At 36.9% G+C, this 12,478-nt stretch overlaps 2 protein-coding genes across 5 annotated transcripts; one reads left to right on the forward strand and one right to left on the reverse strand.

The window, feature by feature from the left end:
* Positions 1–482: 482 nt before the first annotated feature.
* On the forward strand, positions 483–6,685 carry LOC125187515 (QWRF motif-containing protein 4-like). 4 transcript variants are annotated; one of them, XM_048084120.1, is made up of 8 exons: positions 483–551; positions 964–1,077; positions 2,014–4,051; positions 4,373–4,492; positions 4,787–4,927; positions 5,001–5,090; positions 5,936–6,043; positions 6,342–6,685. In XM_048084120.1, exons 3-8 carry the CDS (start codon positions 2,168–2,170, stop codon positions 6,423–6,425), a joined length of 2,427 nt encoding a protein of 808 aa, XP_047940077.1. In that variant the 5' UTR covers positions 483–551; positions 964–1,077; positions 2,014–2,167; the 3' UTR covers positions 6,426–6,685. The 4 variants fall into 4 exon arrangements, with proteins under 4 accessions (XP_047940077.1, XP_047940075.1, XP_047940076.1 ...); XM_048084118.1 differs by lacking the exon at positions 964–1,077 and having other exon boundaries at positions 485–551; XM_048084119.1 differs by lacking the exons at positions 483–551; positions 964–1,077 and adding an exon at positions 1,273–1,330.
* Positions 6,686–7,201: 516 nt separating this feature from the next.
* LOC125187517 (translation initiation factor IF3-4, chloroplastic-like) lies at positions 7,202–9,914 on the reverse strand. The gene is made up of 9 exons (XM_048084122.1): positions 9,620–9,914; positions 9,481–9,520; positions 9,352–9,411; positions 9,081–9,133; positions 8,726–8,781; positions 8,595–8,628; positions 8,105–8,177; positions 7,924–8,016; positions 7,202–7,637 (listed from the first exon to the last, which is right to left on the reverse strand). The coding sequence occupies exons 1-9, from the start codon at positions 9,859–9,861 to the stop codon at positions 7,494–7,496; spliced, it is 795 nt and encodes a 264-aa protein (XP_047940079.1). The 5' UTR covers positions 9,862–9,914; the 3' UTR covers positions 7,202–7,493.
* Between the last annotated feature and the right edge of the window lie 2,564 nt (positions 9,915–12,478).

The following is a 12,478-nucleotide window of genomic DNA, read 5'->3' on the forward strand; positions in this document are numbered from 1 at the left end:
GTGTTATCTTTAATTCGTTTTTTTCTTCGTTAAGTAGTAATTTACACACACGGACTATTGTTAGTATGTTACTTATTGTGTTTGTGTTTAAATGAATAGATAGTTTGCAAGTTAAAAATGTTGCTTACTGATTATAAATTTCAAACATAAATGCTAAATTTAAGAAATTATCAACATATACTCATGAATCCATGTATCTTAAAATAAACTTATGGAATTCCGTTTTTTCTTTCTCTTGCTAAGTCTTTTTGGCGGTATAGTAGTATTAGATTTTGATTGATTTGAAATCAAAGTAGTATACTTTTTTTTCGGAAATTAATCCGTGATTAAATTGACTAATAATCAGGCAATAATAAAGTACTAAAGCCTATAGCCTCTCAAAAAAGGAAATCTATGAATATTTTTTAAAAATAAAATTAATAATTACGTAATAAATCGTCACTCCGTCTCAGTATATTATTCTTAAATTCCAACGTCTAAAACTAAAACTTCCACCATTTCGATCACGGCCGATCAAATCTGTCGACAGTCTTTGATTCTTACCGGAAAAGGTACACATTTATTCTATTGTTTCAGCTTTTGCTTTAGATTATTAGTAGTATTTTGGATTTGTAAAAAAAATTGATGCTTATTGCTGCAATTCGGTTTCAATCGTTTAATTCTTTTTTTTTTCTTTGAGTGAAATTGAGCAAAATCTTACTTGGATGGTTTTATTGATCGGAAAATGTAAAATATTTTTGGATTTTTTGGCTGCGCAATCTGGAAATTCAAGCTGATTAAACTGGATTTACTGGAGCTTCTTTTATGGAAATGATTATTGGAGAAATCTATGGTGCTGGCAAATTTAAGGACGTGCTATTGGCTATTAGCTACTTGGTGCATTTATTCATGTAAAAGAAACAAATAGAAAGTTCCTCGATGTTTAAATTCTGATCGTTTCTAAAATAATCTGATATGAACCAGATTCTGTTCCTGCATCCGTAAAAAGAAAATGCAAAAAGGACAATGCCAGATATTTATCTCAGCAATTTATGCCATTAACGATGCTTAATCGATGCAAATTAATGACAATTAGCGGTACGATTGATTATTTTATTGTTGTTGTAGTTTGTATGGGGTTGTGTGAATTCATGGGGATAGACAATGATCCTTCCAGCACGTGGCCTCCATGTCCCTGTTCTTATATTTTAGTAATGATTTTGATTTGTTTACACTTAATGGCGGAAAGAAAGTTAAATATAGTATGGATTCTTAATCATTTGTTTTGGGAGTATTAAGTTTTTACCAACAAGAAGATGTGATTTTCCATCTTGTTGGTTGGTGATCAGAAGTAAGTTAAAGAGAGTTATGATGCTGGCTTATTACTTGTTTTCCCTTCAATTTGTGAGAGAGAAGAGTGGAAATTTTCGATTATCTGTGCTTATGTGATGATCATTGGGGAGTGTGTCTGTGATGTTGACTTCTTCAATCGAAGAGATTAAGATCGACAGAATCCCATTTTGTGTGATCATAGGTTGGGATTAGTATAGGGGCTATGAATGTGAGTCTTACTTGATGTGTGTGTGTGTGTGTGTTGCATGTACAGCTCCAGCCCAGCCAGCCATGGCATTCCCGTGACAGGGACAAAAGGCTGGGGACCATAATTCAAAGAGGAAATAAGAAAAGGAGATTCATAAAAATTAAAATCTTAAAGCAAAAGAATGCACTCTTATCCAACTCTTCCCTGTCCCCACCCTTTTCCCACTCTTCCTTAATTTAAAGGAAGATTTAAATTTGCTTCTTCTGCTGCTTGGTTTGTCTCTGCTATTCATTGATAGTTTCTACTTTCTACTTCCCCCATCTTTCTGCTGAGTTGTATGATGTCAAATGCAGAAAGTACATTTCTATTTGTTGGCTGAACCCAAATTCATCCTTCTGACTTCTGAGATCTCTATTCTTTTTCATCATGACTCAATCTTTTCTCTATCTATTTTCTCAGCTGTGTCATAATTCTGGGTGCAAATTTGTTGGCAGATTTTCAGGACGGTAAAGTTCTCTTGTAAGAGGCATTGGTCCGAATTGTTGATAGATTAACTGGGCTAAGCGAAAGCCTGTCGGGTATTGAATTTAAGGTGGTCGACTAGTATGTGAAGGGGGCCGTCAATGTGGTCTAATTTGCACAATTTGGATGGATGTATATGAACCTGAGCAAGAGCAAGCGTTACAGAAGCAATCTGCTGCTGAGAGAACAAGACTACCACTGGTTTCAGCTGACAACAAGAATGGAGTCACTCCACTTGCCCAAACAAGAGAAGTTCGTTCGAGGTATAGGTCACCTTTACCATCTTCACCCACGAAACGCTGTTCTTCGCCAATCGCCAGCAGGACATCATCAACCTCAACGTTTTCAGCAGCAGCAAAGAGGGCTGTATCAGCTGAAAGAAATCGCCCCTCTCGACCATCATCGCCTCGATCTCCATCAACCCCAATTCAGGATACAACTGCAGAATTGTTGTTGGCATCGAGAAAGGTAGCCGGCATTAAGATACCGGAGTCCTTATGGCCTTCCACAATGCGGAGCCTAAATGTTTCTTTCCAGTCTGATAAGAAAGAAAAACCAGCTTCTTATATGCCTGATCGAACTCTGAGGCAATCATCTAATGTTGCTCATAGACATGCTGAACTTCCAGCTTCAAGAAAGCCTACACCTGAAAGGAAGCAGACTCCACTTAAAAGTAAGAATTCTTCTGTTCAATCCGAGAATTCTAAACCTGTTGATAGTTTGTATCCACGTATGGTGGATCAACATCGATGGCCAATCACAACAGCTGGGAAAGTTCCCACTGCCCTGGATGATAAGAAAAGACCTACATCTTCCCTTAGGAAGACATCCCCTACACCTTCTCTTAGGAAGACATCCCTGGATAGGATCACTGTTTCAAGCAAAAGTATCGACCTGGCTGATATGAGAAGCAAAACTTCACCTTCACCCCGTTCGGAAACAGGTACACCTTCCCGCAGGAAACTATCTCCAGATAGCACCGCCGTTCTTACTAGAAGTAACAGCGTTGCTGATAAGATCAGCAAAACTTCATCTTTATCCCGACAAGAAACAGGTTCACCTCCCCATAGGAGACTCTCCCTGGATGGCACAGTTGGCCCTAATAGAAGTATCGACGTGGCTGACAAGACAAGCAGGCCCTCATCTCTATCCTATGGTGGAATAGGTGCACCTTCCCATAGGAGACTATCTCTGGATGTCACTGCTATGTTAAATAGAAGTATTGGCATTCCAGATAAGAAAAGCAAATCTTCATTGTCTCCCCATTTGGAAAGAGGTACATCTTCAATGAAGAGACTATCTCCTGATGGCAATGCTGTTCAGAGTAGAAGTATAGATTTAGCTGACAAGACAAGCAGAACTTCATCTACATTCCATCCAGAAACGATTACCTCTTCAATCAGGAGGCCATCTCTGGATGGAAGCCCTGTTCCAAACCGAAGTATTGATTTGGTTGGTAGGACTACCAAAACTTCATCTTCATCCCATACGGAAAGAGGTACACCTTCCCCCAGGATAGTATCTCTGGATGGGAAAAGTAAACCTTTGGTCAAATCTACAAATGATTTGTTAGTATCTCATGATGAGAGTGGAATAGCATTGGTGAATGGGTGTTTAGTTGATGATTGTTCACCACAGATTGTAAGACCTAATTCTTCAAGTTCATCAGATAAAACAAAAATGTCAAATGCTGCCGCTAAACATCTGGTTGTTCCAACTCTTGGATTGATATCTACTGTGTCTAGATGGATCAGTCCCTCTCGAGCAAAGGCTGTCAATTCTTCAAGAGGATCCAGCCCTGCTCGGATAAGACCATCCAGCCCCACCAGAAAACTTCAAAGTGCAGCTTCAGTTCTTAGTTTCATTACAGATATCAGACATGGAAAGAAGGCTGCAAATCACATTGAAGATGTCCATAACTTGCGTCTTTTATACAATAGACTCTTGCAATGGAGATATGCAAATGCTCAGAGTGATGATGCATTGCAATCCCAGAGAGTAAAAGTAGAGGTATGAGCTTATCTAGTGTCTATAGTTATGTCTCTTCATTTTAATTTTCCAGCTATTTATCTCTTCCATCGTTAGAACAAATTGTCCATTCTCTTAGATGCATAATTTCTGCATATTTTGAACCTTTTGGACCTCCATTTTGTATTTCTGTTCCTTTTCTATTAGCTATTTTTCATTTAAGCACATCATGCTTCTATACTCCATTGGACAAAGTAAGACATGCATATATAAATTTAATTTCTTCCCTCTTGTCTTATTTCATTTTTAACTTTTAACAAACTCCTAGAAATTATAAGCCCCTCTTTGATTTGGGTGATGCAGAGAGTGATGTGCAGTGTGTGGGTGGAAATCACTTCTCTTTGGGACTCAATAATGGAGAAAAGGATTGAGATTCAGAAATTAAAGCTCAAGTTGAAGCTTTACTCAGTTTTGGACAATCAAGTAATGCATCTCTTATTTTGACCATAATTCTGATGAACAAAGATGCACCTTGTTTTGATTCTTTTCAGCTTCCTTAGTTGATATTACTCTCTTCCATTTTCTGAAACATTTCATCATATTCATTGTGTTTCCTAATTTCTGCTGTAAAACTAAACTAGTATAGATGATATATTTCTCTTTATTTACCCCCAACATGAGATTATGTGTGATGCCACTAATAATCCCGTCATGTCATGCTATTCTATCCAATGAAAAGGATTCATGCATTTTCTAATCCAAATACAACATATTCAGATCTGTGGTCTTAACGAGTGGGCATTAATTGAAACGGATCATATTAGCTCATTAACTTGGGCCATAGAGGATCTGCAAGCTAGCACAGTTCTTGTTCCAGTCATAAGAGGAGCAAGGGTATGTAGCGGACTACTCTGTATGGTAAATTATTGAAGAAAAATGAACAATTACTTTTGTATAAGAGAAAAAACTTGACTAAATCTAAATTTTTCAGGGTAATATTAAAACAATAAAGGAGGCTGTATGCTCTGCTGTTGATGTGATGCAGGCAATGGGGTCCTCCTTATGTTCCGTACTCTTGAAGGTGACATGTTGTCTTCTAATTAATTTACTTCTGTGTTTAACTAGTAACTACAAGTTCCACTTAGTTGATCCAGTATGAGTAGACCTATTTTTGCCCAATCCATGTTGGTGCTTCTCATATCATATTCACATATCAATTTTCTGGATGTAACTAAGGGACCTTATTAGGAGTTGGTGCAAATTTTCAACTGAGCAACTCAAGTTTAACATCTGGAAGCACTCATTGCATACTGATTTTCGATGTGGTTGAATATTTTTTGAGCTTTGTTCTCATACAAATAATAACATACTTACCCAAGCAAATATAGTTGCCTAAATTTTGTGGATGGTGGCTTGACCAATGAGTTTTTTTGTGACTTATGACCTTAGAATGAGTATATTTTGTAAAATAAATACTTTGATCCTTGTAACTCTATTTAAATTGTAGGATCATTTTTATATTTTTTTAGTTTTATTGGTGTAGACAGATATCTCAAAATGTTTGTTCTACATTTCAGCATTATGTCCTATAGCTTTGCTTGTCCTAGAGGTTTCTAAAGTATTCTGTTCCAAATTCTCAGAAACGTTTTGTGTTTATTTTATTGAGGATGCTACGTACATGGGGGGCAAAACGAAAATAATGCATTGAGTTCATTATCTTTTCACTCTGTTAGACTGGCCATGTGTCCCCTTGTATAATTTGAGACGAAGTAATCATTGTATTAAGTAAAAATACTTGCTCTGCTAGTAAATTAATCACCATGGTACAAACAGACTCATAGTTTACAACCACTTCAAAGTATTTTCTGTGCTTTTGTTGTTATCATCCAGAGCAACAGCCTCAAGAATTGTGCTCCAATCATGCAGGTTGACAAGATGAACTGCTTGGTGTCTGAACTTGCTGATGTAGTAATAGAGGGAAGAGCTATGTTTGATGAATATGAATCAATGTTGATCTCCATCGCTGAATTGCAGGTAAGAACAAGCACTGTGGTCAAAGGATTGAAATATTCCTGTTATCTTCCCTATTTGTGCTTTCTTGTGCAAAATATAATGAGACTCAGTGGCACTTCAATACTCATGCTCAGTTATTAAATAGTTCAGTTTGGGTGAATAAAAATATGAGGATACCATATATGGAGTATAACTTTTTATGTTTGATGATACTACTATTTTCAGGCTAGCTCCAAATGAGTATGATTTGGCATTTTAATTCACGGTTCTTGTAAGTTTGAACCAGGAAATAGCTGATTAGGTTGAATGTATTTGGCAGGTGGAAGAATACAGCCTTAGGAGCCATCTACTACAGATGAAACAAGCTTGGAGCAACGATGAAACGACAATATATGGGTATTAAGATAGTTCCAAAGTTCTTGCATGCGAGAAAGCTATGTAAGAACTTGAGCTTTTTGCGACTGTAAATGGATGTTTTGTTGCCCATTTTCTTGTCTCGCTTCAGTGTTATAGGTAGGTTGAAAAAATAAGTTATATTTATTTTTTTTACCCTTCTCCATAGGGCCTCTCCTCATTTTATGTAGTTTGTACTTTGTATTAACCTCCGGCAAAGAATTGACACAAGTTGAAATGCAAGGAAAATTACAGAGGTATTCTGATGGTGATACTAAAACTTTTTATAAAATTGAATTACTTGTTTGGTCTATTTGTTTACAAAATATGGAGATGCCTAGACTGGTCGATTTCTGTTTAATGCCTAGAACGCAATGATATCTTTTTAAAGGTGAAGCTGAGCAATCACTGCAGATGTTTCAACTGCTTTCATCAGAGAACAAAGTTAACTTGAATAGCGTAGTTGGTTTGATTCCGGTTTTCCATCCGTTTGGATCACACTCGAACCATGCATGGCTTCTGTGTGAACTCTGGTTTTGCTTCTAATTCCCGTCTACACGAGTTAGAGCTTGCTAGGACCCTCTTCGATCAATTACCCGAGAGAGCGATATCCCATTTTCATGTTGCTCTATTCGAATGTCATTTACATCCAAACTAGAAAATAGAAATCAATTCCTCCAGTTCTATTAATCCAATTGCTATCTTCATTTCCAAGTGAATTTCTAGAGAGTATATTTCAAAAAAGAAAACCAATTAAGTTTACTTGCAATGATGGAAAATTCAGCAGAAGAAAGAGAAACTTTACTTTTCCCAAGTTTATTACCCAACAACATCAACATACATAATTGTCACAAACAATTCCCAAACTCAAAGTAAAGTGAGACAAATTGTGCTACTAAAGTCTACTGAGAAACTATAATGGCTGTTCATTTGTCGTTTTTACTCAAGGCACACCATTCTTGTACAAGTTTTGCTCTGAAACTCTATACACAGACACGAGCATAGAATCATAAGAGGATAAAGTTTAATGCTACCTGATCATTTCACTTCGTGAGGATACAAAATCGCCTAATTGCACTCAAACACTAGCTGAAACCTCATTTGCTACGGCATCATCCTTTTTCTTTGGTGGTTCTTGAGACTTCTGTACAACAACCTTGTTTGGCACCAACACGATGAAGATGTTTCTGTCCTTGAAACTTTTGGCTTCCTCAACTGCCAGCTGTGAAGATAACAAGTCATTAAAACTTACCGTTGTCGAATATATACACACAAAGACACGCACAAAACCAGGCATGACTATCCATGTCATACAGAGAAATTAAATCAATAGCTAAGCAGCAATGAAGCTAACTTCATTATTGAGTTTTCATCACAAATTCTACTCAGTATCTTTCACTTCGAGCTAATATTCAGCTTACTCCAATATGAAACAAACAGTCTATGTCACAAATTGCTGGATAAGTAATATCAAATTCACTAAAATCAAAAAGGGTCACTGGTAGTACCTCCCCAACGTCAGCCTGAAACCGTCTGACAAGCTCAATAGCATTATTTCTGAATTCGTTTTCACGCCCCTTCAAATTCACCATGATTTTGACCTGCAGGAATGATGTTGAATTCTCAAAATCTGATCCTGCAATAATTAGAGTTACATTTGCTTTTCTCAGAAAAAGAAATTGAAGCAACCTTGTCTCCATCAGCCAAAAATTTCTTTGCTGCTCTCAAACGCACGGAATAGTCATGAACATCAATGTTATAACTGCCAAAGGAAGGAGAAGGTAACTAAAATCGAGATGCCAAAAAAGTAGATAGGCAGATAAAGAGAACATCTTCTAAACTATGAGATGTAACAGAGTTCATCATCCAGGCATATGATTACTGCAGGTTTGCATCAAAGAAAATGAAATGATGAAATCTGTTACACTTGCACAGGTACAAGATATTCACGAGTAAACTTTTATCATGGGCCTTTATTCGAAGTTGTGTTGGGAAAATCCATTTCTATGATTCTATAATTTCTATTTACAAATATTTTGAACTACTATTTGATGCCTCACACAGTTCTAAGGAACTCCATAACAGAATTGAGAATTGATGGCAAAATAATAATGACCACAATTAAAGCTAAAGCTCTTAACACTTGCATAATGAAAACTGGTCTAATGAGATCACTTACCCCATCTTTAGTTCCTTCAAATCCATGCGGCTAGCTGCCATTCACGTCAGCACTTTAAAAACCAATGGCTCGATTGCTTATGACTAATACAAAAATAGAAAAAAAAACCCAAAACAAGAAAAGATCTTTACCCAAGCTTTTCTTCTGCTGGTCTCGCTTCTTCTTCTGCTGCTCATACTTATATTTGCTGCACAATTTAATAAAGAAATATGTAAGAACAATCAGCCCATCATAATTAGCTTAAACAACATAACATAAAATAGATAATACACATCTGGTTTTTGACGTAAAACAAGAAAGCAATAGCCTCAACAGTGAATTTTTATATTACGGATCAGTTGGATTATAAATTCTAATATCGCTGTTACAGTCAGAGGCATCATTCCTGGCAAACACGTCAATGATTAACTTGAGAGAGACTAGTTTGATGCTCAAGATCATCCTTAACAAAAGAAAAGAAAAAACAAGGGCCAACAAATGTCTTACTTGTAATCCATAATTCTAACAACTGGAGGCTCTGCGTCTGGAGACAATATCACCTAATAAGATACAAATCCAAAACATGGAGAAACATCAAACCCTAGCCTAATACTTGTCATTGATTCATTACCATTACATTTTTATCCTAAAGAGACATAATGAAATCTTGAACTCCCTCAATATGAACCATAGCTATGAAGTATGAAGGGAGGCAGAGGAACAAATTCAGCAAGAAAGTATTGAAAAGGATACAAAATAGACCAATAAATGAGCATACCAAGTCAAGCTCAGCATCCTCAGCCATTTGAAAAGCCTGAGCTTTTGTTACTACTCCAACCTAATAAAGATCACAATTTTCAATCAAACTAAACCTTCCTCCATAAACACACTAACCACACACACTCACCATCTTCTGCTGCTGATCAATAAGCCTAACAGTATCCGACCTATTCCAAACCATAAAGATTAACACCACACAGATTAAAAAATACAAAAAATAAAAAAATCAAATCTTTATCCCGGGACCACGCAAATTCACAACTCACTTAACCGAAGAGAAATCTAGGGCTTCATCCTCCGGGGGCTTGGACCTCCGTGGCGCGCCTCCGCCCCCTCCGCCGCCGCCGCCGTAGCGAGCGGAGATAGTGGTACGAATTGAGGGGCAAGGGGCGGTTTTGGGGCTGAGGATGCGGATGGAAAAGGTGTGGAGGTGGATGGAAGAGGGTTTGAAGGATTTGGGCAGTTGGGATTTACAGGGATGATGGAAGGTGCTGGTCAGACCAGCCATGGCGGGAGGGTTGGGGGTGGGGGAGGGTTGAGCAGTGGGGGTGTTGAAGTTTTAAGCCCACCAACGCATGCAGGAGTCGATTATCATCTTATCCAGAAAATTTTTGAGAGATTTTTTGAACTCAGCTTTTGATATTTTTATTTTATGCTTGGCGAGATCAAAAAAAAAATTATTAGTAGTAGCATCTTTATTAAAAGGGTCAATTTACCAACGGGTTGGACAGCAGTTGGTAGCGTGGAACTGTGATGATCTTGAAATCACGGGATCAAACTCCATCACCAATTGAGAGACTTTCAGCCTTAATCCGCAAACCCGATTGAACAGAATTAGTCGATTACAAAGGCGGACTCGGTACACATGTGGTCAAAATCCCAAAAAAAAATTAAAGGGGTTTACATTTTTGGGACAATTGTCTCAATCTTCAAGGGGCCTACAAATTAACATGAAGAATAATTTTTCAGCCCGTCGTGGGTATCCATGGTCTGATAACATAAAACATCTAATCCCTGGCATTAGGTCAAGGATTCGATTCTTGAATGGAATATATCATTTGATTAGTCCCATATATCACTTAGGATTCGATTGGTTGTCTATGTTGGAAAATGTAAGAAAGCAAATACTATCACTAGTTTATAATACTTTCCTACTTTTCATGATAGAGATAAGTAACCCTTTTCATTGTTTGGTTGCAGTTTAGGAATTCTGCAGCCACATTTTTGTAGATTTTGTTAAAATAACAAAATAATAGAATATGCAACCAAAAAGACCACTATGTCCCTTGAATTAATTTGTAAACCCCATGTTACCCTTAAACCTAATTTAGCGGTAAAATAGGGGCGAAATTTCAGATTCCTAATTTAGCGATAAAAATAGGTGACATAGCCTTCCAAAAGTGTTCCTGTCCATCCTGAGATTATCAATGCATGCCCTGTTTGTAAGCCTAACCATTCTGTTGATATGGCATACTTGTTTAGGCCTTTTGTTTATCAAACTATAACTGACATTGGCCCAGCATGTTCCTGTTAGAGTTTGTATACTAGAAATCACGTTTCGAGTGATTGAATACTGTAAAACTCTTATTTTATTTTCCAATAAATAAAACAGATTATTTTTGTCATAATGTTGTTATGTTTTACATTTAATGGATGTTAATGCATGTTTAAGTGTATAAGTTAACTTAACAAAGTCTATGTCTTTGTTTTAGTAGACCGGTTGTGGGCGTCGTCCACTTTAAGGTAATACGGTCAGTTCTAAACAAAGAAAAATATGAATTTCACAACCTAGATGGAATTGGACTATCCATCGAGAAAGGTTGCAATGTCAGTCCGCATATTTCTAAGCCTTACTGAAATAAGATGACATTGGTGTGGTATAGCACTGAACGGATCTAACAGCAAGACTTGCCTTAGGCTATCTACTGAAAGGTGAGGTCTTGATAAATATTTATTTCTTAATCAATGTAGGTTAGCATTGAGCATACGGTATTGATTATGCATTGCTTTGACTTATCAAATGGTGCGGGTTTTTCGTAACCCAATTATCCTGATATATTGGGTAGTGGTGATCGATACCTAGCGGTGCTAGGATTGCTATTATATTGAATCGTGCACGAGCCGAGTCTCGTTTGATAATGTCCTCAAGAGGAGCGCGAAACGAGGTTTTATTATTCGGAACCTAGCTAGTTGGAGTGTGATTACTCTATGAATAATAAATAAGCGTTTCATGCTAAGTCCACTCTTAGAATTAATAAGAAATTAATTAATTAAGTCAATAGCAGACATTAATTAATTAATGGACATTTTAATCTTAAGCACGGGAAATGAAAGTTAAACGGAAACCCGGATTACTTGTAATTTCGGATTTGGATGGGGAGAGTTCAATATTATTTCTGTAGTGGCTGCTCGTAATATTCCAATTATAACTTATATTAAATTGTGGGTTCAATTTAATTAGTAAAAAGTAAATTGGATGAGCCCATATCCAAAACCTTCCATAGATCCCTGTCTGGGCCCAAAAGGAACTTAATATAAATAGGAGAATAAAGGAGATTTTGCAAAATTTTCGAAAATAACAAGCAAATTTTATTTCTCCTATTCCAAAATTTTCATTTAAAGTATTCTAGTAAGATCAGCCCACACCGATATTCGAGATACAGGAACCCGAGAGTAAGATTTGACATAGCTGCATACGTCAATTTTCGCTAGCCAAAAAGGATCTTCGATTCTTTATTTAAGGAGAATTAATTAGCCCACACTGTGTATTTTTCAAGCTGGGTTAGACTTTCCGGTTTAGTAAAAGCATCACGTGGAGAAGCTAGATCTTCAATTCTTTGGAGAATTAATTAGGTATTTTTCTTAAAGCATGTTTTAGGTTTCAATATTCTTAAAGCATGATTGATTCAAGTTATGAGCATGATACATGTGATAATTACGCGAATAGCTTTTGTCTAAATAATCTGCTAAATAGATCTGATTATTATGTGATTGATTTATTATGCGCCCGCTTCCGCTGCCGGTTCCAACAGTTCCTTCCTTTTGGATTTGCCTCTAATTAAGGAAACCACGATGCGAAGAAGAAGCAAGTTTGTTTTGTAATTACGAACAATTTCCTCTAACAC

The sequence above is a fragment of the Salvia hispanica genome, chromosome 5 (assembly GCF_023119035.1).
Source record: "Salvia hispanica cultivar TCC Black 2014 chromosome 5, UniMelb_Shisp_WGS_1.0, whole genome shotgun sequence".
In the NCBI taxonomy this organism is placed as follows: Eukaryota; Viridiplantae; Streptophyta; class Magnoliopsida; order Lamiales; family Lamiaceae; genus Salvia; species Salvia hispanica.